Consider the following 26,570-nt stretch of genomic DNA (forward strand, 5'->3'; position numbering starts at 1 on the left):
AGTATATGTGTGTGTGCTTTTTAGACATCTTTATTTGTTGTGCAGGTGGTTCACAATAATAGAACAAGTGTTTTGTAAACATGAGTTGATTACATATTTAACTTCATCAAATAAGAATGGTCTCGTCTAGGGTAATGTTCAACATGTACAATAAACCTGGACTAAGGGAGGGGGGGTGCATCTCTTTGCCTGATAGTGATATCTGCCCTGTGATTTCATTATTAAGGCTACATAAAGTCTCTAATATAAAATATCTTTATATTAATTGGCTTGATTAAAAGTTATGAAAAACGCCTAAGCGCAATAAAAAGTGCAAGTATTATCAAACTGTGACCCGAAAATGTTGAACAGCTAAATACTTGGAGTAAAAACAGCAGCACTGGCCGAGTGGCAGATTGAGAACAGAAATATCCTCCTTATTCAATCTGTCCAACAGCTTCAGCGCTGCTCTGAAACACTGACAGCAGTCACAGGCACCAGGACAACAGTCGCTGACTCTCCTAACAGATTTACACGTTTCTTCTAAAACTCGTTCGGTGACTTGTTGAGGAGAAGACAGACTTTCTGGCAGCTTAGCGTGGTAATTAGAGGAGCCTTTTGTCATGTACAAAATATTACACAAAAAAGGATCAGTCATTCAGTGCGGTACAAAAAGGTGTGAGTTAAAAAAAATACATGACAGCAAATCACACGAGCAGAGCCAACAAAACAACTCCCCTATTTGAAATCGAGTCCAGATTATTTTGTGCAGAGAAAAGGTGCTCTGAGTCAAGAATATAGAACAGTACACTCTTTGAAATGGGAGACTTTAAATATATTAAAGACATATGGAAGGACTGGATAACATAACAGACTTTGAAGTGATTGTTTTTTAGTGGCAGTCCTCATCCTGGAAGGCTGTTCTGGTTTTTGGTTGTCTGACGTCCTTCACTCAGCAGCCTTTGTTCCATTGAAGTCGATTTGGGAGTCAGTCTCCTCCTCTGAGGCATCCTCAACCATCCTTCGGCCTCCGCCGATGCGGCGAGGTGTGCTGCCAAAGGAGGGCTCGTTTCCGCGCCTGAAATGCCACAAAGAAAAACAAGACAAGAAACAGAAAAACAAATCTGCACAGTGAGAAGAGTTGTTGTGAAGCAGTTTCTGAGCGTGTCAACTTTTGTTTGAAAACCACTCGGGTGTTTTTTAAAAGACAGAATGTTCAGGTTATGCTTTGATTGCAGGTAAAGCACGCTGCTTGTCTTTGTAACTCATGTGACTCCTAGCTCAGGAGAATGAGTTTGGTTTATGGCAGTTAAACCAAGCACTGAGAAAAATACGGCCACCACTTTCAAATCAATTTTATGGACGGGTCTTTTGATACCGGATATTTTAGTGTTTTCTTCATTGTAGTTGATGAGCCGTATTTCTCTAAGTCAGGCTAAATGAAAGAAACTATAGCAGCAAGAGTGTGCACGGATGAATGCAAAGTTATGGTAAGTACATAAGAAATGGTGAAGGGGTAACTTTTAAGCGCAGAGGTACCTGCTGTGTTACTCCTTGGGTTCAGGATTGCCTCTGGAAATAGAGATGGACACCATTGTTTTGGTTGTGCTCATTAAGGCCAGCGTATTAAAAGCTCAAAATAAGAGATCAACAACACCTCAAAGAGGACTGTAATGACAATGTTCTTGTTAACATTCACAGATAGGGGATCTAGCTGTCTTATGTGACATTTGAGCGCTAATGATTGCAATATGATAACAGCCACCCTCAGAGGTGTGTAAACCTCTCCATGTTTACACAGACGTCCTCCACACTGACTTTTCACCCTTTTGTGATTGTTTATTACTGCAGTGTTTGTGTCTGCTGCTGGCACACTGGAACAAAGTTGAGACAAGCATACAAAAACACTCCACCTATGTAAGAAGAAAGACCCGTGTGTCCTTCTCCTACCTGAGTTTGCTTTTAAGAGAGTTGACTTCACGGCTCATGGCGTCGTTTGTCTCAGTGGCTTCATCCAGCTCCCGCTGCAGCTTCCTGCGGGCGGCTGTAGCGCGCTGAGACTCCTCTTCCGACTCCTCCAGCTGTCTCTTCAGCTGCTTCATGCGGACATTTGACTTCTCTGCCTGGTGAAGGGGGCAGAGTATTTAAATACAAAATTCAGACTAAAATGTCATCCAACCTATCAGCCCATGACATCGATCTTCTAATGCATGTGAGAAAAATGTACAAAACGTCACCTGATCCTTGTACTGCTCTCCCTGCTTCCTCTCGTCTTCCACCTGCATCATCAGGTCCTTCAGCTTCTTGTCTTTCTGTCGCATGCTCTTTGCAGCCGCCTGCTTCTCTCTAAAAAGGGACCAAAGAGTTCAGGGAGGGTCCATATAACTATAACTGGGGTCATTTTGCACAAACCTTCTCCTCTGTTGGCCAACCTGCTTTCCTGCTCCAGTTGCTCCTCCAGCTGTGCTACTTTAGCCTCCAAACCAGAGATGGAAGACTTGAATTTGGACTTGACCTGGTTCTCCATTTCTTGGAGCTTGGCCTTCAGCTCCTTGTTCTGGCGTTCCATCTGCTGCCGAGCGCTCTCGTTCTTCTGGGAGGTGGTGCGCTCTGTCTGCAGCTCGTTGTTCAGCTGATCCACCTGAAAAGAGGAGGCAAAGAAAGAGAGGAGTGAGGCCTCTGCACCCTCTCATCCATCAAAAGCTCAAATGGCTGATGCTTTCTGCTCACCTGCTGCGTACTCTTCCTCAGTCTGTCATTGAGGATCTCCATGTTGCTCTGTTCTTCCTCCAGCTCCTCCTCCAGCTGTGAGATCTTAGCTTCCAGGCGACGTTTCTCCTCCGCCAAGGCAGACCTGCAAGGAGGAGGCACAGCAGAAAACAAATGGATCCACCGTGTTTGTTTACAGAGGAAGTGAGAAGGAATAGAATCTCTACCCACTTTCCAGAGGAGTTGCTGGTCAGCTCATCAGACAACTCGTCTCTCTCAGCCTCTGCCTGCTTACGTGCCCTCTCAGCTGCAGCCAGATCCTGGAAACACATCAGAAGTTACTCAGTTATTTCAAGCCTCTGCTTTAAATCAAATTGCGGTCTTGTTAAGAATTAAACGTGTTACCTCCTGTAGCTGCATGAGCTCAGCCTCCAGACTCTTGGACTTCTTTTCACTCTCCTTTGCAGTAGCCAGAACCTCCTCTCTGGCAGCATGTGCATCTTCCAACTCCCTCTGGAAGTCCTTCATCTGGGCCTGGTTTGGAGGAGGAATAAAATGATAAGCAAAGGCAGCAATGGAGAGAGCACAGTGACCGTGTGCCAAACTGTGATGACTTTACCCGGTCTACTAACAGTGCCTACAGTAGGTAAGGGGCTACAGCTGACTATTGAAGCAGAGCTCCATGTATACATCACATACATATCTTTGTTTTATTTATTTGACAAAGTTTTCCATTTAGTATTTTTTCGGACAGAGCTTTAAGTCTCTATTTGGTTGGAAGATGCTCTAAAGGTGTTTAAAGGCAGTGTATGTCATTTTCTACAGATAGATTTTTTCGGTTGATTTTGGTTGAAATTGTCTTTAGGTCCTGACAGAAATGAATAATTCATGTGCTCTGAAAAAAGGAAGTAATAAAACCTGTCATTGAGCAGTTGTAAGAATGTAACTTTTACCAATGTCCGCCACGAGGTACCAATTTGATGAACCGATCACGCCTCCCTGCTCTTTCTCTGCCTCTTGCATGCACAAGCCCACACTTCTTGACCAATGGCGTTTGAGTATGTAAGTGAGGGGCGTGGCATATGAGGGAGCACAGAGGGGAGGAAGAGGGTGCAGACGGAGCACTGAGAGAATGCTACTTCACTTTCAAAATTCTGCTAGTTTTCAGAAATTACCAACCCTGCCTTCAAATTTGTGCAAACTATAATTCCATGTTTCGAATTGTTCTGCTCTGAACCTACTGCTGCATTTCTCTTCTCTTCACTCTCACCTGAAGCTTGCGGAGTTGTTTGATGGCTTCATCTCGTCCCTTACTGGCTGTCTCCATCTGTCCCTCCAGATCTTTGATGTCTGTCTCCAGCTTCTTCTTGGCTCCTGCTGCCAGAGCTTTTTGCTTACGTTCATCCTCCAGCTCAGTCTCCAGCTCCCGAACCTGCGGTCAGTAAACATCATTGCTTGCATTACTGATGCACCTCTTGTGATTTTCGCGTCAGATATAATGATTCTATTTGGGGGACATTCCGTCATGTGTCTTCACCTGCTTGACAAGCTGTCTCTTCTTCTCCTCTCCCATCTCATCTCTTCCCTGGAGGTCCCTCTCAAACTGGGCCTTCAGGGCCTGCATGTTGACCTCAAGACGGAGTTTAGCATCCTCTGCCGCCTGCAGCTCATCCTCGAGCTCCTCCAGCTGGGTCTTCATCTCCTCCACTTGGGCCTCCAGGCCTCGCTTGGACTTCTCCAGCTCGTGAACCTGCCATCAGTATAAATTAGCTACAGTATGTTTAGTTTAAATACCATACAGGAATGAGACCATTCCAACCTTTCTAATTAAAAATCCCCCAGTCAGTTGAGACAGTAAGGATTCATGTGTGTGGCACAATCAGTGATATTTCAAGGGAGTTATATAGCAGAACCCACATTTTTCCCCACATCATCCTTGGAGCTGATCAGGTCCTCCATCTCAATCCTGAGGGCCTTGTTCGCTCTTTCCAGCTCCTCTCTGGAGTCCTGGGCCTCATCCAGAGCTCTGGCCAGGGACAAAGCCTTGGTCTCCTTCTCTCTGGCCTCGGCTTCAGCTCGGTCTCTCTCATCTGCGTATTTACTGGAGATACTCTTCTCCTCAGCCAGCATCTGTTGACCAAAGAGGACAGGTCCATTTTAGATTCTAATGATGCAGTAATGCCCACAGAATAATGATTAGTATTCTGTAGTAATAGAGGTAATAGTGATAAAAGTCATTGAACAGTTTGAGTGTGTTTATGTCAGTCTTATTAAGACCGATAAATATACTCTTTTTATCAGTGGAAAATGTTTTAACTGTGTATTATCTTGCATATAGCAGCTTTATGTCTGTATGATTTTGACCTGGTCAAACTTCTTCTGCTTCTTCTCCAGGTTTGACACAATCTGTCTCTGGTTGTCCAGGTCCATCAGTGTGTCCTCTAGCTCCTGCTGCAGACGGTTTTTGGTCTTCTCTAACTTGTCGTATGCGGAGGTCTTCTCCTCAAACTGGGTGTTGGCGGCCTCCAAATCTCTCTGTAGACGTTTCTTGCCTTCTTCCAGCAGCTCAATGTTTCCGGACATTTCCTCCAGCTTCTTCTTAGAGTCCGACAACTGCCAAGCAGATAAAAGAATTTAAGAAGAGAAAACACAGCTACTGTTTATTTGGCATTTTGTCATCCTGTCATGCACACTGTGTACTTGTTGTCCAAATCTCTGTGCATCTCACCTACAGCGAAACCTCACTGTTCTCTTTCTATTATTCCATTATGTTTTCTTCTTGAACTCCCTACCTACTTCAAAATGAACCAGTACATATGAAAGCCCTATGATTCTGACCTGAATGTTAAGGGTGGACACGTGTCTCTCCACGTTTCTCTTGGCCTCCGTCTCCTCTTCAAGCTGCTCCTGTAAGCTATTCTTGTCATCTTCGGCTTGCCGCAGCTTTGTGGAGAACTGCAGTTTCTGACGCGTCTCCTCGGCCAGCAGTTCCTGCAGCATCGTACCAGGTTAATCGATGCTCCAATTTTAAATGATTGCAAGCCAACACTGTGAGTGTATATTTGTTTGTCATAAAACATCGCGTGCGCATTATATTTGGATGAACAGTCCAGTTACCTGTGTGTCTTGGAGTTGGGAGGAAAGGCTGGACACATCTTTGCTCAGTTTGATGTTTTTTCCTTCCGCTTCATTCAAAAGGTTTGTCACACTCTCCAGTTCGATCTTTAAGAAGACAAACACAACGTCACTGAGAAACTTATATTCCTGCATATCAGTGTGGTAGCAAACAATTTGCGCTTCACTTTGTATTTTGTATAGCACTGATGTAATAACTCATTTACAGTGACTTTGGAGCAGCGCTCTCCGAGCTCCGCCTTTTGCTTCTCGCTGTCGCTGAAGCGTGACTGCAGATCTGCCACCTGGCCTTCCAACTTCTTCCTCTTGTGCTCTCCATCTTGTTTGGCTTGAATGAGTGAGCGCACCTCAATGGTCAGTTCTGATGTTTCTTTCTCAAGAGCTTGTTTAGCCTTCTCCAGATTTGACTTCACCTGAGTGGAAGAGAGAAGACTCAAGACTATTATCCTACACATTTATAGGAAAGAACAAGAAACAGCATCAAGTTCAATAAAAATGTAAAATAACACCTCTGTATTAACATTACAAACTGTAAAACTCAATGCAGGCGTACTCGTTTGGACTGCTCCAGCTGCTCTGTGAGCTCCTCTGCAGCCTGAGTATGTTTCTGTCTCATCTCCTGTATCTGAGCTTCATGGGTCCGGTTCTCCTCTTCGATGGCTCTCTTCAGCAGTGTCACCTCTTGCTCACGTTTGGCCCTACATCAATGGATGATATGCACTTTTATCCCATTCTACAAATACAACGTTGACACATCTGTCTTCCACCTTGATTGTATGAAAGTCAGCATAACCAGGGGACATTTAATCAAAGTATCATGTCTCTTATATTCATACTATCAATAAATCAATGCACATTTTGATTTGTCAGAATTTCTTGACTGACCTTAGTTCCTGCTGAGTGGCAGTGGTGTCCAAAGTGTCCTCTAGCTCAGACTTAAGAGCCTCTAACTCCTCCCCAAGGTCCCGTTTGATCTTCTCCGCCTTGTTGCGAGCCGCCCGCTCAGAGTCCAGGTCTTCCTGCAGGTCAGAGATGTGTCCCTCCAGCTCTCTGATTTTCTTCAGAGCGTTGTTCTTCTGAGCGGTCTCATCTTCTAACCTGAGAGGACGAAGAAGAAGCATCAGACATTGTTGTTTAAAAAAATCACAAGGGTCAATGTTTCATTAGATGTTTTAAACTATCAGTTTTCACATTTGTGTCTGCATTGTCTTTTTAATAGACTATTAGATTTTTTTTTGGTATGGACACAATTGTTGAGTTAAGGGACTTTCAAGTGCATTTAAGATCAACTGTAAACTGTATTTGTCACTTCACCTGGCCAATGCGTTCTGTAACTCCTCCTCCTTCTTTGCTAGCTGGGCCTTGAGGTCAGCGATCTGGGCCTGCAGGTCGGCTATCTGCTCTTGGAGGTCACTGGATTCTGCTTCCAACTTGCGCTTGGCCTTATCAAGCTCCTGTCGACCCTTCTCTTCCTTTTTCAAGCGGACTTAAAGTAAAGAGAGAGAGAGAGAGAGAGAGAACAATTTGCATAAGTATTTTCTGAACTAAATATATTGCATGCATTGTGCCATTGGTAATGGCTTTGACAGTGTTGATGCATGACAAAACATTGAAAAGAGAGTACCTTCTAGTTCAGAGATCATAGACTCGTGCTTATTTTTCAGCTTGGTAAGGTTCTTTGACTTCTCTTCTTCCTCTGCAAGGTTTGTACTGAAGTCTGCAATCCGCTCCTCCATCAGCTTCCTCTCCTACGAAACACTGAACAGGTAAGCTATTTTCCCACATCTTATGAGAGCTTCTTTGACTATGTTTGTTCTTTTCTACCTTGAGCAGCTTGTTGTTGTGGTCCTCCATCACCAGGATGTCATCCTCCAGCTTTTTGATTTTCCCGTCACAGGTGACCTTCTCCAGCTGTAGCTTTTGACGGGCATCTTCTTCCTCCTCCAAATGTTCTTCCAATTCCTTTTAGGAGAAAACTGTCGCTTCAGTCAATGCTGCTAATTCATCCCATTATCAAGACTTACAGGGCAGAGCATGGAAAACAGCAATGAATAGATATGCAGACCTGCATTTGCTGTTGCATTTTCTTCTTATCCAACAACAGCGCCTGAGCACGATCTTCCTCTTCGTCCAGCCTCGCCTCCATCTCATGGAGAATCTCCTCCAACTCCTGCTTCTTAGATGCAAGACGGACTCTCATCTCCTCAGCCTCGGCATACAGCTCTGTCTCTGCTTGGAGCTGCTCCTGCAGCGCGTTCCTCTCCTCCAAAACCTGAAGGAGACAGACAGGAAACCATCAGGCTCTGCTTTATTGTGTGCAGGTTTACAGTTGGCCTTATAAAGAGTTTTTCTTGATGCTACTACTTGCTTTCTTTCACTCCTGTATTAGATAAATACTGCCAAGTGATATAAAACGGATACCTTGACAGAGTTTAACTGTAAACTTAGCGTAATCAGAGATGTCATGACTGTTTCAGATTTTGTTATTTACCGATGTATGCTTTAAGGTGATCTCCTTCAATTCAGATTCAACCTTCACGGCCACTTCTTTGGCCTTCAGCAGCTCTTCCTCCTTTAGACTCATCTCCTCCTCCTGTCGGGTCACTTGCAGCAGAGGCTTGACCTGTTGATCAGAGAGATGGGAAACACCACATTTTCAGAATGCGAAAACGCTGTGTTTGTGATTTTGTAAAGTGAAGTATTATATAATGTGTTTACGAATGTTTTGTAAACAAATTCAAGGTTGAACATGTTTTACTATGCTGAAGGATTTACAAACCTTTGTGAAGAGCCTCCACCACTGCCAGTTCCTTAGTTTGAGGTAGGCAGCACAGTTCCTCTGGATCACTTTCATGGCTGTAAGTTGCTGTTGTCTCTTGGCAAATGCCCTTTAAATGTGCAACGATGATACCAATGTACAATATTTAATATAGAGCAGAAAAAAAAAACTTCTTCAAGGCTACTAATCTGCCTAAAAGTAAGCTTTACAGAAATTATGAAATGTTCCACACAACATGCACGATAAAAGACAACAACATAATATATTCATACTTTCTTGCCAAGAAGCCACGAGCCTGGGCCTGGAAAGCAATGATGACCACTGTGATCTTCAGATCTCTTTCCTCCTCCAGCTGGGCCAGCACTCCCGTGCGAAAGAACACCTTGCTCTGTCCGATCCTGTACAGGTTGGGGTCCAAGTCTAGATGCTTGATCTAAATCGACACGAGATCAGTTTAGAAAAGAGGCTTATGCAAATATAAAATATTCACACTTCATGTAAATGTCAATTATCAGTTATCATTGAGGTTAATTATCAGCTCAGATGTTTACCATGAGGCAACAGGCCTGTTTGCCATCCATGAAACCTTTGGGGATGGCGCTAGCAGCCAGGATCTCGTAGCTATCAGGCAGGAGAAGAGATAGAGAGGAAGGTTCACAGAAACATAACAAAGCAGCACAAAATGTATAAGGTAGTGGGTGACCTATCTACTCACCGCTGGCGGAACTCCTGGAAAACAATTCTATTGGGAAATCCTTGTCTGCAGATTCTGATCCCCTCCAACACACCGTTACACCTCAGCTGCTCTAGGACCAGGTGAGCATCCAGCTTCCCTGCCTGAGGAGGTCATGATTTTTTATATTAAGAAATACACATATTGTAAACCACTAAATACTCAGGAATTAATGCATAATGCTTTCCCCCCTGTTATTTAATTTATGTTATGTAGAATTGCATAGTCTAGATGATTTAAGCAAAATATAGAAGATGGGACTGTTGAATTTGCACTTTTCATTACCCTCTTCTCGTGGTTGGGGATGATGCATCTGACAAAGTTGGGCTGTGTGTTGTGCAGTGTGGTCATGAGTTTAGCCAGAGACTCTTTGTAGAGCTGTCCCACTGTGCGGAACATTCCCTTCTTGGTCTTTGAGCCGCTCGGCATGTCTGTCATCTTGGCTAGAGTGTCAAGACCCACCACCCTGTCAGCTGAAAAACACAACACATTATTGGATACTTATAGCTAATTAACAATTTTTAAGTGTACACAATTTAATCTGATGGAACCACATCTTGTTTCTAAGGAAACAAGAAAATCAAGAGGAAAATCAGTGCTGTGTCTCGAGCCTAATGATGTAAATGTTCTCTGGTTAGATCTGCTGGATGATTGCGGTTGTGGTTGTGATGTTTTTGGAGGAGTAATTAAAGTCAGAAATGTTTATTTCTAGCTCCATAGCAAGATGTATGCACATTTAATTTAAAAACCAACTACATCATTTCTTTACCATCATGGTATATTTAATTTGCAAACTAAATTAAAGGGTTAATTATTAGAAACCAACATGGTGCCCTGTCCCTGTGCTGAAACCTGTTAGGGTGATCCTTACTCATTGAAATATTAATGCGACCTTTGTTTTTAGCTGTGATCAGTTAAAGCAGAAATGTCAGATTTCTCACAATCTTTCCAGAGGTCTTGCACAAACAGGCTGGAGGAGTTGCTGAGCAGCGTTGTGACATTGTCATTCAGAGGGTCCATATTCTTTGTCAACCAAGACGTGGCATTATAGTCCACCTAGAAACATATACAAGCCAATGCAGTTTGATCTTCAATGAAACTAAATACTAAAGCGGTCATTACTGTGATGTTGTTTAATCATGTAACACAAGCTATTACTCAACACGAGCATGTGAGAGATTTTCGAGACCATATTGTGCTTTTATATTATACATGTTGCACCATACTCACCTTTCCAGCATAATGTAAAAGAGAAAACTCTGTCTTGTCTTTAAGCTGCTTAGGCTTGGCAAATTTCACATGGCTCCCTTGGGTGTTCATAAGTTTCTCCACAAAGGAGACGTCAGTGGCTTTAGGGAACCAACACTCTTCATCCAGCAGGGCCAGGATGCCTGGAGGGTTGTTCTGCAGAAATTAAGCAGTGATGATTTGACAATTTCATGAAATTCATGAAAACAAAATTTCCACACAGGGCAATTGATTTATGTATAAAAATGAGATATATATATTTTTTTCAAAACAACTCACGGGTCTCTCAATGAGCTCGATGCAGGGCTGCAGGTCCAGACCAAAGTCAATGAAGTTCCACTCGATGCCCTCCCTCTGGTACTCCTCCTGCTCCAGGATGAACATGGTGTGGTTGAAGAGCTGCTGAAGCTTCTCATTGGTGTAGTTGATGCACAGCTGCTCAAATGAGTTATCCTGCAACATAATAAAAAAAAACTAAAGTTAAATACATGAACAGAGATAATTTGTATTTAAAAGGCGTCATAATATATATCACTTTGTTCTATAGAAGCTCTTTTGTCGCTGAATAATTAAAACTGATTGATTGACTGATAAATATTTTGATGGATTCACTGATTGAAAGCACTGTATTAGTTTCTGACTCATCAGTGATCAGCATGTTCATACCTCAAAGATTTCAAAGCCAGCAATGTCAAGGATTCCCAGGAAGGAAGCTCCCTGGCGTTTGGTCTTATCCAGGGCCTTGTTGACTCGGGCCAGAATCCAGCGGAACAGTCTCTCAAACACAGCTTTAGCCAAAGCTTCAGTAGCAAAGTCAGCCTAATGAATAGAAACAAAACACAGGAAATATCTGATAAGAGATCAGATTTATGTATTTTGTTAAAACCCAGTTAAGACAGTTGGGAAGTGTTTCATCAGATTAGTGTTACTTGTTCATATGTTTTTACACTCCTTTACTACCTGCTCTTTGGTCTGAGCCTTCTGCACCACCTCCCTGCCCACTTTGATACGAGGGGTGAGGATTGCACGGGTAAAGTCTGTCACGTTGATGCCCTGTAGGTGACAGACCTTCTGAGCGGCTAAAGAGAGACAGAGAGAAAAAACAAACATGTTAGTGCACTTCACACAAGCGTGTTTATTTTATTTGAAAGTTTCTAATAGTGACAAGTTTTGGTATCTAACCAGTGTTGTCAGGCATTGTGGCTTGTTCCTGGTTCCTTTCTTTTTTGAACTCGATGTTTCCCAGCTGCATGACTGTGGAGCACACCTTCAGGATATCTAACACCAAGGCAAATGAAAGTTAGAGAAATAGACACCTTACTTCATCCAACTTCAAGCACTCTATCCTACTAGCCAAGATCAAAGTTGTTGATACCGATTCTCTCTTCCTCAGTGAGGCCCATGATATTCATAGCCTCCATGGTCTCTTCGTACATTTCGTTGTCTTCCTGGCCTGTGATCTGGACATGGCCTGAGCTCAGGAAACGGTAATTACTGAATGGCTCCAACAGAAGCTCCTCTGAAAATAACATACACAACATGCATGAGTTAATGTCTTTTCATAATTATTCTTGTCATTCTTCTTTACAACTCGAGAATGTTTTTTTTTTTGTTATTTATTTTGGGCAATTTTTGCTTTTATTAGACAGGACAGCTGAGCAGAGGCAGGAAATGTGGGGAGGAGAGAGAGTGGGGGGGACTTGCAGCAAAGATTTATATCCTCTTTACATGCAGCGTGCATCATAACCATAACCCATGATGGTCAAATTTAAATGAAGACTGACTAGCTGTCTTAAGTTAATAACAGTGATCATAGTAACATATGGCCAGTTAACTTGCAGCAACTGTACAGCAAGATTTTATATTAACGAGTGTATTAAAGAGGAAAGCAGAGTGCATGTATGAACTCACCACGCAGTTTGTCTTTAGCACCAGCAATCATGTAGTAGAAGATGTGGAAAGCTCTTTCTGTCTTTGCTTGTCTGATACAGCGAGACTTCTCCAGCAGGTCTGACAAATGCAACTGTTAAAGACACTAACAAACCTTACTATCTGTCAAAAGGGTCAGCATATTTATTCATATTAACACATATTTGACTTTTTTTTTTTAAATTCTATGTTATATATTGGTAATTGCTTATCATATTTTATTTAATTCAAGTACGTGTTATTTTAGCCTTGTTTTTCCTTTAACACCAAGACAAATTCCTTGTATATGTAAAAGTACTTGGCAATAAAAAACGATTTTGATTCTGATGATATTTATTCATTTTCAGTCACATATGAAGATCAGACTACAATGTTAAAATGTTTTTAAGAAGAAATATTGGAGTAAATGGCCTGACAAATGTGCTCTAATTTAAAAGTTTTCCTGGGCTAAGAAACACAAAAGAGAACATAAGGTCAGGATACAAGTCTCGATGTTGGCTCCAACAATGTAGCCAGTCACATCAAAGTTAATACGGATGAATTTTCCCTGTAAGAGGTTTCAGAAGAGAAGATGTTACAGTACACAGTTGTGTATTAAACAAATAATATTGATTAGGTGAAGTTGTTTGATATGGTGAAAAAATTAGGCTTTGATACAGTAAATTGCAAACTCACAAATCGGGAGGAGTTGTCATTTTTGATGGTCTTGGCATTTCCAAAGGCCTCCAGAATGGGATTGGCCTGCAAGAGCTGCTTCTCCAGCTCCCCCTAGTGACAACAGTGACGTACATATACATCGTGACTATACACTTTCAGGTTGCTTGGCATGGGGGGGAAGTAGGTAGTGATTGGTGGGGATAACGTGGTTTAGGTTAAAATTAGTTAAAAGAGGTTCATCAGAATATTATCATTGATGTGTGAAGGACAAGATGAAGGATTTAATAACATTGAAAAAAATTAAATCCACTTCTTAGTGATCAGTATAAAAAAGTACATCTATAATTAGCTTTAAGATGACAGCATAATTCCTCAGTAATCTTCTTTGACTTTCTTTTATTTTGTTACGAAGAAGGACTAGAAATTGTAAATGAGGAAAAGCTCCTTTGATTATGAGGTATGAGAGGGAGTGAGGTTATTTGAGGTTTGGGTGAGGCATCATCAAAATCTAAAACGAATAAAGACAGAAGAAGAGTCCTGTTACTTCATATGTCAGAAAAGGAAAATGATTTGGATTCACAAACAGTCCTTTTTGGCTTCCAGCGTGACTGCAGAGCCCGGTGGGTGGAGGTCGGTAAATGAGGCAGACACCCTGTCACTTTGACCGAGCTAATCCAACTGATCAAAGACGCCTGTGTTAGCTTAGCATCAAGGTCAGGCGCTGTGGACTTCTACCTTAAATACTCTCTCCCTAAAGAAAACTACCTTCACCTACCCTGTAAATGAGCTAAAGCCACAAAGAGGCGAAGGCCACGACTTGTGTCAACACTGACTTTAAAAAGGAAATGAAAGCAGATGAAAGCAAGGGTAAGATTAATCAGCACGTGATCAGGCATTAACTAGCTTCTGTGAATTTACCCAGCTTGATTTAAAGTTATTATTAAGGATGGTTAAGTTAAGAAAAAGATAGTTATTTAACACAAAGTTTTATGGTAAAAAAAAGGTCCATTTTATTCTAAACGTTGACGATACAGACCAGCTGAAGTGCAGTTGAGAGTTGGCAGAGCAGAGAGGAAGGTCTTGTTCATTTGAGCCACTGAGGAAAAGACAGAAGAAAAGAAGGAGAGACATAGAGCAAAGAAATGGAAAGAAAGTGATACCTGATAGGGAAGATTTTTTCAAAGGCCATTTTCAAAATAGGACACACAAGAACAAAGCTAAGAAGGTGCTCGCTGAGTAAAATAGTGCTTTTGGAGTAGAGAAAGTGAGAGCAAGAAAAGGGGTCATCCAAATGCTATTTCTGTTCAGTGATGTCCATGGGAGAGCTTTGGTCCTACTGAGGACAGCAAACGCCTCAGAGTTTCCTCGAGGGTCTGGAGAGTGAGTAGGTTCAATGACAAGAGGGAGCCTTGCTTTAGCCCCCAAATGGATGCTTCTGATACCTTCACCCACACCTGAGCAACACAACAAACCTTCCACATGTATTCAGGAGCCAAGAGCACATTTTAGCATGTTCAGGGTCAAAACAGTCTCAGGCTTTTTAATTTGTTTTTCCCGTAAATACTACCGGACCAGACAGTCTATATTGCAGTAAGAGACAGGTGGAGGAGGGAGGGGAGGGGAGGGAAGGCGAGAGGGAGGAAGTTGTTGTGTTTCATAAATAAGAACAGGAGATGGGCATGCTCACACTGTGCTCTTTATTCTGTGAGAGACCCTTTTACTGCCAGGGAGCCTTCAAGCTCATCTCCTCTGGCAGTGAGAGGGTGATAATGAGAAGATTGACAACACAAAACTCAACATATCAAACCGGCTAAGGAGTATGCTAACACTAAATGTCCTTCATTGAACACTTGGCAGGTTTAAAAAGTACAATGATCATGGTCATGCAGTCGATGTGTAGTTTCTCTAACTCTAGGACAGTAAGATCCAAGGATCTTGACCCTTTTTGTCAGACATTCATTTAAAAGGAACTACTAAAGTTTATTGGGATAATTCAGTGAAACTTGTTTCATGCATTTTTCTATCCTAATGAGAGATCACACACAAACACCACACACAAAAACACACTCCAGGTTTCCCCTTTACTCACGTAGGCAAACTGTGCTCCTGATTGTTGCTATTTGGAGGAAATGGCGATATACAGGATTAAACTGAGCAGTTACCTACATATATGTTGAAGAGTGAGGGAACTGGCGGACAGATCCAAATGTTTTATAAAACATCATCTTTTTACACATACTACTTACAGCACTGCTGTCCTTTTTGCCTTTATGTGAGGAAGCCACAACAGCCAGATACTGGATGACCTTCTTGGTGTTCTCTGTCTTGCCTGCACCAGACTCTCCTCTGCAGAGGAAACAGTGAGAGGGGGATTAGACGATTCAGAGGAAGACTAGTGAAAGGGAACATGAAGATAAGAAGCAAAGACAGGTGCTCTGTTCACAGTTCAATAAGCCAGTTTAATTGAATAGAAAACATGTGCAGCAGAGATAGCTGCACCAACGCCTGACACTAAGCATAATGTTATTGTTCATTATCAGTGTACTAAACACTGATCCATGTGTGTCCAGATCCTCTTACCAACTATCAAAATCCTGAGTTTTTTAGGTGAGAATGTGATGAACAAATCTAACATTAATCCCATTTTCTTACATTAAGGCTTAAAAAAACAAAAACAAAATGCAGACAGCAGGCCTGGCTTTTCATTTGAATATTGTCTCTGCACGTCTTGCTTTTTATGATTTTGTATTGTAGACAGAGACTGGAAATGTGGAGAGAAGGGGATGCATTACATCCATCTTAGATGGAATGTGCCTTAATTTTCACACTACATTCAGGCAAGTTTTCTTTAAGCTAAGATATGCTGAAGTTTCATTTCTCATATTTTTAACCGTCTTTAAGAAAGTACCTCATAACTCGGATTTAATCCTTAAATGGCAGCAGACCCGAACTAACTGCCTGACAGCTAATTGCAACCACATGTATTTAACTTTGATAAACTTTGTCTTACCTTGAATAATTATTAGGGATATTGTGATGGATGCCCTCAAACTATTCAGTGAGTACTTAGTGCCTTAAGTAAAAGATGTTCCTTGGTGCAAAAGAAATTCATGTCTCAATTTCTTTCAAGCAGAGACAGGAACACATTCCTTTGAGAAAACAATCTTGGTTATTTAGAAAGACAAACGTGATTGATACCAGAGCCACCAGCCAGCAGTCAAACAAACAGACATATCCTCAGACACCGGTCCATAAAAGGCCTGGGATGCTCCCTGTGTTAGGGCTTGGCAGCTCTTAGAGGAGTCTAATTACTCTATCTTGTTCGGGTTTAGTCAGAAAATAATACAGGCAGAATCCTCCTGTAGTCAGCTGTTGACAACAAGTTCTGATGAGCAGTTATCTCTCCAGATGGTCTATCAACCTGTCTCTTCCTGTGTGATACAGTTTTTACTGCCAAAAAAACTATAGAGATGATACGATTATATTGTGCAGACGCTAACAATCAGTTTTAAAATATTGTGCTTAAAACAAACAAACAAACAAACAAACAAAACCTATATACTGTATATACATACTGTATATGAAGATTTTGTGACCGTGATGGAACAGGCTTTTTTTAATCATTAGACACAAATTAACAAACAACTTTTCTGCCAGTCTTTTGACAGATTCCAACATTCTAGGAAGCTAAATTAAGATGATTCTTAATTAAAGTGATGTGGCCCACAACAGGGTCAGTGAAGACTGAGAATCTGAACAACATCCTGCCACTTTATAGGCGCTCTGTCCATTCCATCAGTGCAGTCTGTTTCTCACACACACACACACACACACACACACACACACACACACACACACACACACACACACACACACACACACACACACACACACACACACACACACACACACCCACGCACACACACAAAGATTATTAGACCACGGAAAATAGTGACCCTGCTGAGATGCAAAGTCAACATTTCAAGAGTGGATTTAGCCGGCTCCTAGCTGTTTCCCAGGGCAAATTCTTGTTACTGGTAGGAGAAATATGAGGAATATAATCATTGCGAGGATTAAGAGAATAAACTCAGAAATATAAATATTACAAACACGCTATAGGCTAAAGAAGTGCGGTATAAGATCTCAGCAATGTGTGCAACATATTAATATTTTTGTTAAAACTGGTTTGGTGGACACAGTCTATGATTATTTTTAAAATTTCAATGAGTGGTGATGTCCAAAAAAGTCATTCATAGGTTTCCTATCTTTGTGATGAACGATTCAAATCTCCATCAAAGACTTGTACAGACAGTTACATGATGGAAGTTGCTCCTTATGCACTCACATTTTAAGTAAGGATACTCGGAACAACTACTTTGCATGTTTACCTTTAGTATACCGTCAAAATAACTTCATGTTTTCCCAGCACTGAAGTCAAGACAGGAAATCATCAAAATGCTGCTACACAAGTAGCACATTAACTTCAACATCACTGAACTTCTTCTCAACAAAAAACAACACACTAAGTAATTAAACACGTGTACACACACATGCAGATGGAGAATGTCATGCATGACATTCCATGAAATATTTCTCCCATATATGGTACTGGAGGCCTGCAGAGACAAAGAGAAGCTGTAGCTCAAAGTGAAATCTTAAGGTGTCTGTGTGGACCTGACTAATGCTATGGATTGTTTAAATAACACCTTATTGATGTCTTCGAATGTTGGCATTAAGCGTTCTTTTTGTTCACAACTTTGTGTAAGATACTGTAAACCACTAACTGCTTGCCAAATGAAGGGGGTGAATACTACTGAATTTATCCAGAATTTTGATCATGAAAGCTTGATTGTTGAGGAAATAATCTGATGTAATCAAACAATTGGCTGCATCCTGCCATCTGTTCTGTAAACTTTGAGTAGAAAGAGCCTTCAGGGTGGAAGTTTTTTTTCTCTCAATTTCTTTATTGGAACAACTTGATCATCAAGCAGCAAACTTGCTTCTGTTGACTCAAAACCTTTGCAGTGAATACTGCAATCTGCAATCAATTTAGTGGAGGGAAAAAGATACAGCAGATTCATGTAAGGTGCTGATGATACATGAATGCTGTCTTATTATAACTTATACTTATATTTAGTCTATACTTCTTCCAGAAGTTTCCCTTCAGAGAAGAATACATGAAGCACATTTCGGGTAAGACTGGACAGAGACAGATAAAGAACACAAGCCAGTAGGATGTACAATATGAGGAAGCGGAAAATGAGTTTGCAGAGAACAGACAAAGTTTTTCCTGGAAAGAAATGAGGATTTAAAATCAGAATTACAACAGGAGTTTGGCAACTGTAAGGTCACATAAAGATTAAAGGACAAACAAATACTGCCAGACAACAGATGCCCTATCACTGACTGTAGGAAAGCCCTGTTAAAGCTCTAAATAATTTGCTTAAATAAATAAACAAAGAAAATGGAGCCCAAACATTTGGGAAGCTTATCTGTTTCTCCCATCAGGATGTGGGGCATACTTCCTGACCAAGGGTCGAAGAGGAGAGCGAGGCTACAACCCTTTGGGAGTACTCATCCAGAGTGGCTCCATTTGAATATAACAAGACTGCAGCATAATGTGACAAACTAAAGCTTACTGTATTTAGCCTGCAGCAACATCTGAAATTGTTACTCCTCAGTGATATTTACATGTTGATTCTGGGTGCTGAGAGACTGGAGAGGTATCTCATTTGTTCAACTCAGTGTTTATGCAAGCATTATGTAACTGTTCTTTCACACATACACACACACTCACACACATGCACATACACACACGCACACACACACACACACACACACACACACACACACACACACACACACACACACACACACAGACACACACTTTCTTTCTAGTATTCACAAGGAGTCAAGGAAAAGACAGAGTGGTAGTGTGGAGGTGATGATTTTTTTGCTTACGTGCAGAGAATGGACTGATCCTCACGATCTGTTGACACAAAGAAAGTTAACATTGTGAGACAAGTTCATTCAAACATATACAGTTAAAGTGCAGCAGCCTACTAATACCTTTAGGGAAACAATGTTGGAATTAAAAAACATCTAAAAAAAAACAAAAACCCAGTATAAACATCCTATGGTTAGGTATTATGATTGAGCATCCTGTTTTTTTTTTCCCTCAGGGTCAACATGCCGTGTTTCACTGACGGAAGATTTGTCACATATGAAACCACATTCTCCAGGAATAAAGATAAACCTGTTGCTACGATTAAACAACCATTTGGAAATCTGTGTAAAGTTTATAGGAGGGTGTGTTATTTGTGAAAGCTTCCAAAAAAAAACTTAGATACTCAAACTTCAGAATCAACTTTGAACGTGCTGAGCAATGAGTCATCCAATAATACTCCAGGGAGAATACATTGAGCCCATGTAAGGCTATTTTGTAACAGCATCCTCCAATCAAAGAAAAAACAAAAAAAAACCTACCCTCAGGGAGTACATCGAGTACATCTGGTAGAAAAGAGAACTTTTGCACATAAAACCTCCCTGAGAATGACGATGTGAAACTGCACATATTCGTGATCAAATGTGGAGAAAAGACCATATCAGACCATCCCATCGATCATTTCAAATGCATACTGTGATACATAGTCAATGTATGAAGCCTTCACTGAACTGTCAATTAGCTGTGATGCATTTTCTCTGTTTGGACTCTGGCTGTGGCTGCTGTTCCATTTGTTTCATTCCTTATATACACACACAAAATGCAGACCATTCCCTCTCTACACTTCCTAATTAAGGCAGTTAGAGCAAGAGAGAGAGAGAGAGAGAGAGAGAGAGAGAGAGAGAGAGAGAGAGAGAGAGAGAGAGAGAGAGAGAGAGAGAGAGAGAGAGAGAGAGAGAGAGAGAGAGAGAGAGAGAGAGAGAGAGAGAGAGAGAGTTTTTTTTTTACAACATTGATAATATGTTAGTGACGCTGGTTTAGTCATGTTAAGCAAAATCAGACCACATGGGAGTGTCTGTGTCTTACACCTGTAGGAAACACTGTAAACACACTCAGAGCACTAAAAAAACAAAACACCTCAGTCATGGCTTGCATGGGACAAAAACTCCCTGTGGGAATTTCACATTTTTATCTTAAAAAACATCAAAGACTGAAGCATAGTTTTGGAGGAATGGGCTCTCAGCCAAGATTGCAGGGGGAATGTTTTTAAAGCTTAGCAGAGTTATCCGGATTTGCTGTAGTTATGCCTCACTTCAACGCTAATGTGTGAACTGTTGATGCTGTTACATTCAGTGGAGAACAGCCTGCATTATTAGTCACTACTTCATGGGAAATCCCACTGAAGCATCAACAATAACAACTCTCTTCATCTACAAGGTTGTATAATGAAGGCTTAGATATGAGTTTAGAGATGTTTAGTTTAAGACTTAACCTTTGGGTTTAGTATTTTTATGACAGTAAGACTTTTATCCCATCTTTCCGCTTTTGAGTTCTTGGATATATATTATTCTAAGGGGGGAAAAAGCTGACTTGTCTGTTAAGAAACAGTTTTGCATTTGTCTTTGTTCTTAAAGGCAGCTTGAAGAAGTGATTTTAAACTGTACGACTTTAGAGATGGTAAACACGCTTAATGTTACTGTATATCATGAGCCTAAACACATTTCTGTTAGTTTAGTATAAGACAAGTGCGCTCGGTGTGTGTGTTTGTGTTTGATTGTACCATAAACTGAAAACGGTCTCCACTTCTCAGCCGTATGGATTCCTCTGCTGGAGACAGGTAATCCAAACATCCACCCAAACCACTGAACCCTCCCTTTACTTGTTTACTTGTGACATAACAGCTGCAGCAGTCAATACAATAAGTTCCTGTTGACTGAAGTGGTGGAGCTGAAAATCAGCCTTCGCACACAGATTGGCAACAGATGCATTCATTGCTATGGACACACATTAACCAAAACCCAAAATCGATTTAGAATAATCACGACAACATGTAAGGAATTTCATCAAACCATCGTTTGAAGTAATTCATTTATCTCTTATGTTGTGAACATCTAAAGCTAAAACTAGCAGCATTAATACTAATTTGAGCTACCTATCTAATCTCTGCAACATCACTAGTTAATTGTGTCTGCTCTTCACAGCCACAGGGATTGGAAAGGCAACACTCTCTAAACAGTTGCTTCCTAACTTAACTTTAAGTCCTGTCCAAACATCCCCCTTCATAGAAAAAACAAAACAAAAATATCAGTTCAGTCTTGAATAGGCGATTTCTGTCATGCATGAGGGAAAATAAGTACTTGTCTTTTTTTTTTTTTTTTTTTTTGGGAGGGGGGGCGGGTGTAAGGGGCTTAAACAGGAAATGTTTTACTGCCCTCCACCCATCTCTCAATCCAGATGTCAGCTCCTCTGAGACTACATCATCATTTCGACATGAAGTCCAGTGGGCACGACCCCCTGGCAACACAAGAAACGGATTCCATGGGAAAGCGGCCGCTCTTAAGTCGTACCACTCCAGGATTTTCCAAGAGCCATTTACTGTAAGCACAACTCTGCCAGGGCCAGTGTTGTCACCTATACGAGACACTGACTCTCCAACAGGCCATACGATACTCATTCAGATCTGAATACATTCTGGTAGCCAACTTACATTTTCCAACCTGCAGCAAGCAGGTGGAGCTCTGAGTTGGATTTTTGATTGTGCAGAATAATAAACACAGTTCTGCATTTTAAACTGTCAGCCTGACAGCGGGGGCCAGTTTGTGGCTTTTATTAACCACTTTGTTAACATGATGGAGCTAAATGGAGACAGCTGTCATCACTTAGACTGTGAGACTACTGGCAGCGGTAAGCACAGCAAAACCTCAACTGACAGTTTTCAGCTAACACTTGAAGAATAGCAGCTTCAAGGGAACATGTTAACACTTCATCTCACTTGTGTTAGTGTGAATGGTGTCCTTCAGTTGCAACAGTTCACATGTTGCTCACTAACAATCATCTATTAATTCAATCAATTCAGCTTCAGTTATTGGAAGCTGCTGTCTGTAACGTGATGTACTGGATGGAGAGTTCCTCTTGACAGGTTATTCAGTTTATTTGTTGATACAGTTCATGTCATGTGCACTTGAACACTTGAATAAAAAAGACTTTACATGTCTTTCCATCAGAAGATTATAAGAATGGTAGATATGAAACCTGGGAGAGTTAGAGATCTCTTACCTTGCATCATGTTTCTGTAAGCATTATCAGCGATGGAGTAGATGTGAGGGGGGACTTCGTGTCTTTTCTTGCCTTTGTACATTTCAATGATCTTCTCTGAGTAAATCGGCAGCATTTTATAGGGGTTCACCACCACGCAGAACAGACCCGAGTACGTCTGAGGGGAACAACCAAGGGGGAGATGCACATGTGTAAAGACTGACACGAGCAATGACATTAACTGTTAAGATTGGTGGACACATGTCACACATATGAGTGAATGACAATGGGAGCATTTCACGTTTTTTTCTGTATACTCACATAAATAAGGCCAGAGAAGTACCTCTCACGTATATTGTGCAACACGGAGGCTTCGTTCAGGCAGGTGAGCTCGGCCATGTCCTCAACCTTGCTGAACTTGGGAGGGTTCATCTTCTGAATGTCATCCTTGTTGACTGTCATCTTCTTGGCATTGTCAGCCAGCTCAACCAGCACCTCATCACCGTGCTCCTCCTTGATGCTGGCCGCCTCAAAGCCATGCCTCTCTGATGGGATCCACACCAGCTTCTTGGCCGACCAGTCAGCTTGAGCCATCGGGCTGTTCAAGAAGTCTTTGTCTACAAAGAGGAACTTTTCGTCCTCGCTCGGGGCCTTCTTGGACATCTTTGGTTAAGGTGGAGGGCCAACTGTTTGAGGGAACACAAATGTTGCATATTTAAAAAAAGTCAATGATGTAAAAGGCAAAGACAGAAGGGAGAGGGGAAGAAGGGAAGGAAATAAAGAAGGAAAGAACCAAGGTAAGAGGAAATAAAGGTGGAATGCAGGAAGTAGATAAAGATGCAAGGGCAAGAAATTGCTAAGTAATTTCCTTTTTTAATTAAACAGGACATAAACCTACAATGATGCAAAAAAGATCAGAATACTGTTGTGCATAATATGTTGTGTTTTTTTTTTTTTGGGGGGGGGGGGGTGTTACAGACAGTTTATGCACAGAGTAAACTAAATATCACAGTAAGTGATAACTCTTTGGTAAAGATGACATGATACGACAGTTTCCTCCTGCCTGTGATGATAACACAAAGAGTTAACATGTTTCATCCATCCCAGAGTTTCAGAGTGCAGTCATTCTCACAGACCTCCACCCCCTCTTGACCCCACACTTTCACACACACCACATGGGAGATGCATGAACAATTCCCCGTCTTAGTTTAGATTGCACGATTGAGGCTGGGAAGTTGATATTTATCAACACTAAAAAAAGAACCGTACATTGTTATCAACAGCTTTATATGTTATTTCCCAACCCATTAAGGCTCACTGGCTATTACTTATGGTCAAATGTTAAGTAAGTGCTTAATTGACAACATCCATTTCTCCCACGTCTTTCCCCCTCCATCTCCCATTCCCAGTCTCCCTGCTAGGAGGCTCCTGTCTCGTGCTGTGATGACCATATATGGGCTCCTTCTCTGGAGCAGGACTCTTTTCTGTGGACCTAAACAGCAAGGCAAGTGAACTCCCAAACAAAGCCCTTATAGGGAATAGTATGTCTCTTGCTGGCCTCGTCGTTTACTCCAAAATGATAACAGCTAGGCAGAGATGCTAAGGGGGGCCAGGGGCTTTAACAATCATCCTTCACATTGAACTCTATCGGCATTTTTTTAAAAATGTAATAGGCTGTGGCTGAACTATGAACAAGTGTCTGGGTCACAGATATGACTGGGAGTGTTACCTGCAGTAGAAGCTACAGTAAAAATGAAGAGGTGAAGAAATGTTCCCTCGACCTTATGTTTCAAAATAAAACATAAATGTAGCTTTGTAGCATTTATTACTAATATTGGAACATACTCCAATATACTATATTTAATGTCTTATTTTGCCACCATACAAAATGTGTCCAGTGAGTCTAATACTAGAACATACAGTATCATGTTATGTCAAGTGAATCAGACTTTTAAACTACTGAGGATAAAACTTAATGGTGCATGGATTACAGACACTGAGTCAATCAGGTTGTTCCTTCTCTTCCCCTCATCCCTTTGCACACTGAGACTGACACTCGCTTTCAATGGGAACTATGTGCAGAAAAAAAAGCCACTGACTGAGCCTCCTGAGAAAGCCAAAAAATGTACCCCAGGGAGCAGCCAAACCAAACTACCCTGGAACTCCTGTAAGATATCGCCAACATTTTAACTGGAGACAGAGACAGACACTTCCTATCTGTGAAAAAGTGAAGAGCCAGTGGATAAGTGCAATGAGCTGAGCATACTTCTGAAGGAACGAGGAGGAGACCAGCTGATTCTTGGATCATCTGTTTTTTTTGTTTTTTTTCTGAAGATAAAAGTAAACATACTTTTCCTGACACACCCCTCCCTTGTGTTTAAGTGTGTGCTGCCAATCCAGATTAATCCCCTTAACCCCTTTAACTTTCCTCAATAGTCTAATTAAACCCCCTCCAAAGCCTCCCCCTTTCTCTCTCTCTCTGTTATGCAAACTGTATCTAAGACGCCTGTCTGCTGTGTGGTTAACAGGTTAACCGATACAGACTGACTGACAATTTGAAGGATGACAGGAGCTCACAGTCATCACTATGCTTAGAGTGTCACCATGCATACTGACAGAAGATCTTATTATCCATACTCCTTAATACTGAATATAAATAGTGGATAAAAAGAGGATATTCTGAGGTGCCACAGGAACAGCAAAGGCACAACTCAAACTGACACTATCTTGCTTAGTTTAGTGAAAACTTAAAGACATATCATATTACTTTCATGCTTTTATGATCCTTCACCACGATTAAAACATCACACACCATGTGATAATAACAATCAATGTTTTTTATTCAAATATCAGTAAGTTGGAGTCACACTGGAGACAGCATGACCTTTCCAGTTATGGGTCAAAGTTGGTCTGAGGGGCCTGTGAAGGATTTCACTCATTTCCTCTCTTTGCTGTTTCATAAACAACCTTCCTGTAATCATCTCTTTAATAAACCTGCCACAGTAGGAATGTAAGGCCTTTGCACAGTGATAAGGGTTATTAAATTATAATACACTAATGATGTGTCAGATTAGATAAAGAGTCCTACTAGATATTAAAACTGCCATTTGAAAACATAAACGCAATCACTACATCACAATATAGTGATTACATTTTCATAGATGCATTGATGATAAAAAAAAAGGTTCTTTGACATGGTACATGAGACATGTTTATTATTCATGTTAACCTGAACTAAAATATAAAGGCAATTAACCACAAAATAAATGCAAAATATCAAAGACTTCAATAATATGTTTCAGCACTTGGCTGTGGAGGCAGCTTTAAAACCCTATTTAGGAAAGAGGAAACTCCATGCTTAGACTCATGCCAGCATCTTTACTGATAGGCTTTTCAGACTTACTTCCCCTAACTTTTTTTCCCCTGCAGGGTGGTGCGTTGACTTTTATTTATTTATTTATTTATTTTTTACTGTATTCAAAACCAGTTTTCCAATGCACAAATGTAATTCTGCATGATTGATATGTATGAATAAACTCGCTGAATAATACCTTCTAGACCTAAGCACCTGTCTGGAACCAAAACGGTCAACTACTCATCAGTGGCCAACAAAAAAAAAATACTCCAAACTACATACAAAGACACAAAACACACATCATTTCCATGCTAAAGTTAGACGACTATTTGTCTAAACAGGATAGCGTTTAGAGCGAAGGCTTTTGGCTATACATGGTTACGTTTTTGTAAAGGTCTCTTCCTCAAGTACAGATGAAGATAAGTTGAAGTGTGAAGAGGATGCGGTTTGACAAGTGCACGACATTATCACCATTCGTGAATCTTCCCTCTAAAGTAAGTGACAGGCTATACTTACATATTATTAAGAAAGTAGTTTTCAGGGGAGCTGTGGACTTGGAGAGTCAGGGTTTGGAGCGTCTTGTGTTGACGAGGTACTCCAAAAACGAACAGTCCAAATGACCCCCTTCCAATTCTGAGCATTACCATTTAAACTGCGGACTGCTGAGCGAGGGTGGAGCAGCACGAGCTGGCCCTCCTCCTTCTCCTCCTCGAGCATCGTCCAGCTGCAGGCAGCGGCAGCATCGGGGCGGGAGGCTGGACACCATGGAAGGATACGTGAATAGAAAAGGCAAGACAATTTAAGTCAAGTAAAGTTTATTAATCGTTTTCTTATGTCTAGCCAACAA

General features: G+C 41.3%; 1 protein-coding gene across 3 annotated transcripts; it reads right to left on the reverse strand.

Moving 5' to 3' along the window:
• Positions 1-14: 14 nt before the first annotated feature.
• LOC306842074 (myosin-11-like) lies at positions 15-26,378 on the reverse strand. 3 transcript variants are annotated; one of them, XM_079372115.1, is made up of 43 exons: positions 26,240-26,378; positions 22,690-23,054; positions 22,390-22,546; positions 19,131-19,158; positions 15,416-15,515; positions 15,259-15,285; positions 13,188-13,280; positions 12,996-13,059; positions 12,495-12,593; positions 11,959-12,102; positions 11,766-11,861; positions 11,544-11,662; positions 11,250-11,402; positions 10,863-11,036; positions 10,566-10,739; positions 10,277-10,391; positions 9,621-9,808; positions 9,318-9,439; positions 9,154-9,223; positions 8,875-9,035; positions 8,603-8,711; positions 8,315-8,446; positions 7,889-8,095; positions 7,648-7,785; positions 7,448-7,571; positions 7,138-7,309; positions 6,709-6,921; positions 6,377-6,521; positions 6,030-6,236; positions 5,806-5,910; positions 5,527-5,679; positions 5,053-5,301; positions 4,606-4,818; positions 4,226-4,438; positions 3,959-4,120; positions 3,094-3,222; positions 2,920-3,008; positions 2,710-2,833; positions 2,412-2,620; positions 2,217-2,325; positions 1,930-2,102; positions 1,519-1,551; positions 920-1,057 (listed from the first exon to the last, which is right to left on the reverse strand). In XM_079372115.1, exons 2-42 carry the CDS (start codon positions 23,029-23,031, stop codon positions 1,527-1,529), a joined length of 5,826 nt encoding a protein of 1,941 aa, XP_079228241.1. In that variant the 5' UTR covers positions 23,032-23,054; positions 26,240-26,378; the 3' UTR covers positions 920-1,057; positions 1,519-1,526. The 3 variants fall into 3 exon arrangements, with proteins under 3 accessions (XP_079228239.1, XP_079228240.1, XP_079228241.1); XM_079372113.1 differs by lacking the exon at positions 1,519-1,551 and having other exon boundaries at positions 15-1,057; XM_079372114.1 differs by lacking the exons at positions 1,519-1,551; positions 15,259-15,285 and having other exon boundaries at positions 15-1,057.
• Positions 26,379-26,570: the final 192 nt, after the last annotated feature.

This window comes from Symphodus melops (genome assembly GCF_947650265.1).
Source record: "Symphodus melops genome assembly, chromosome: 2".
In the NCBI taxonomy this organism is placed as follows: domain Eukaryota; kingdom Metazoa; phylum Chordata; class Actinopteri; order Labriformes; family Labridae; genus Symphodus; species Symphodus melops.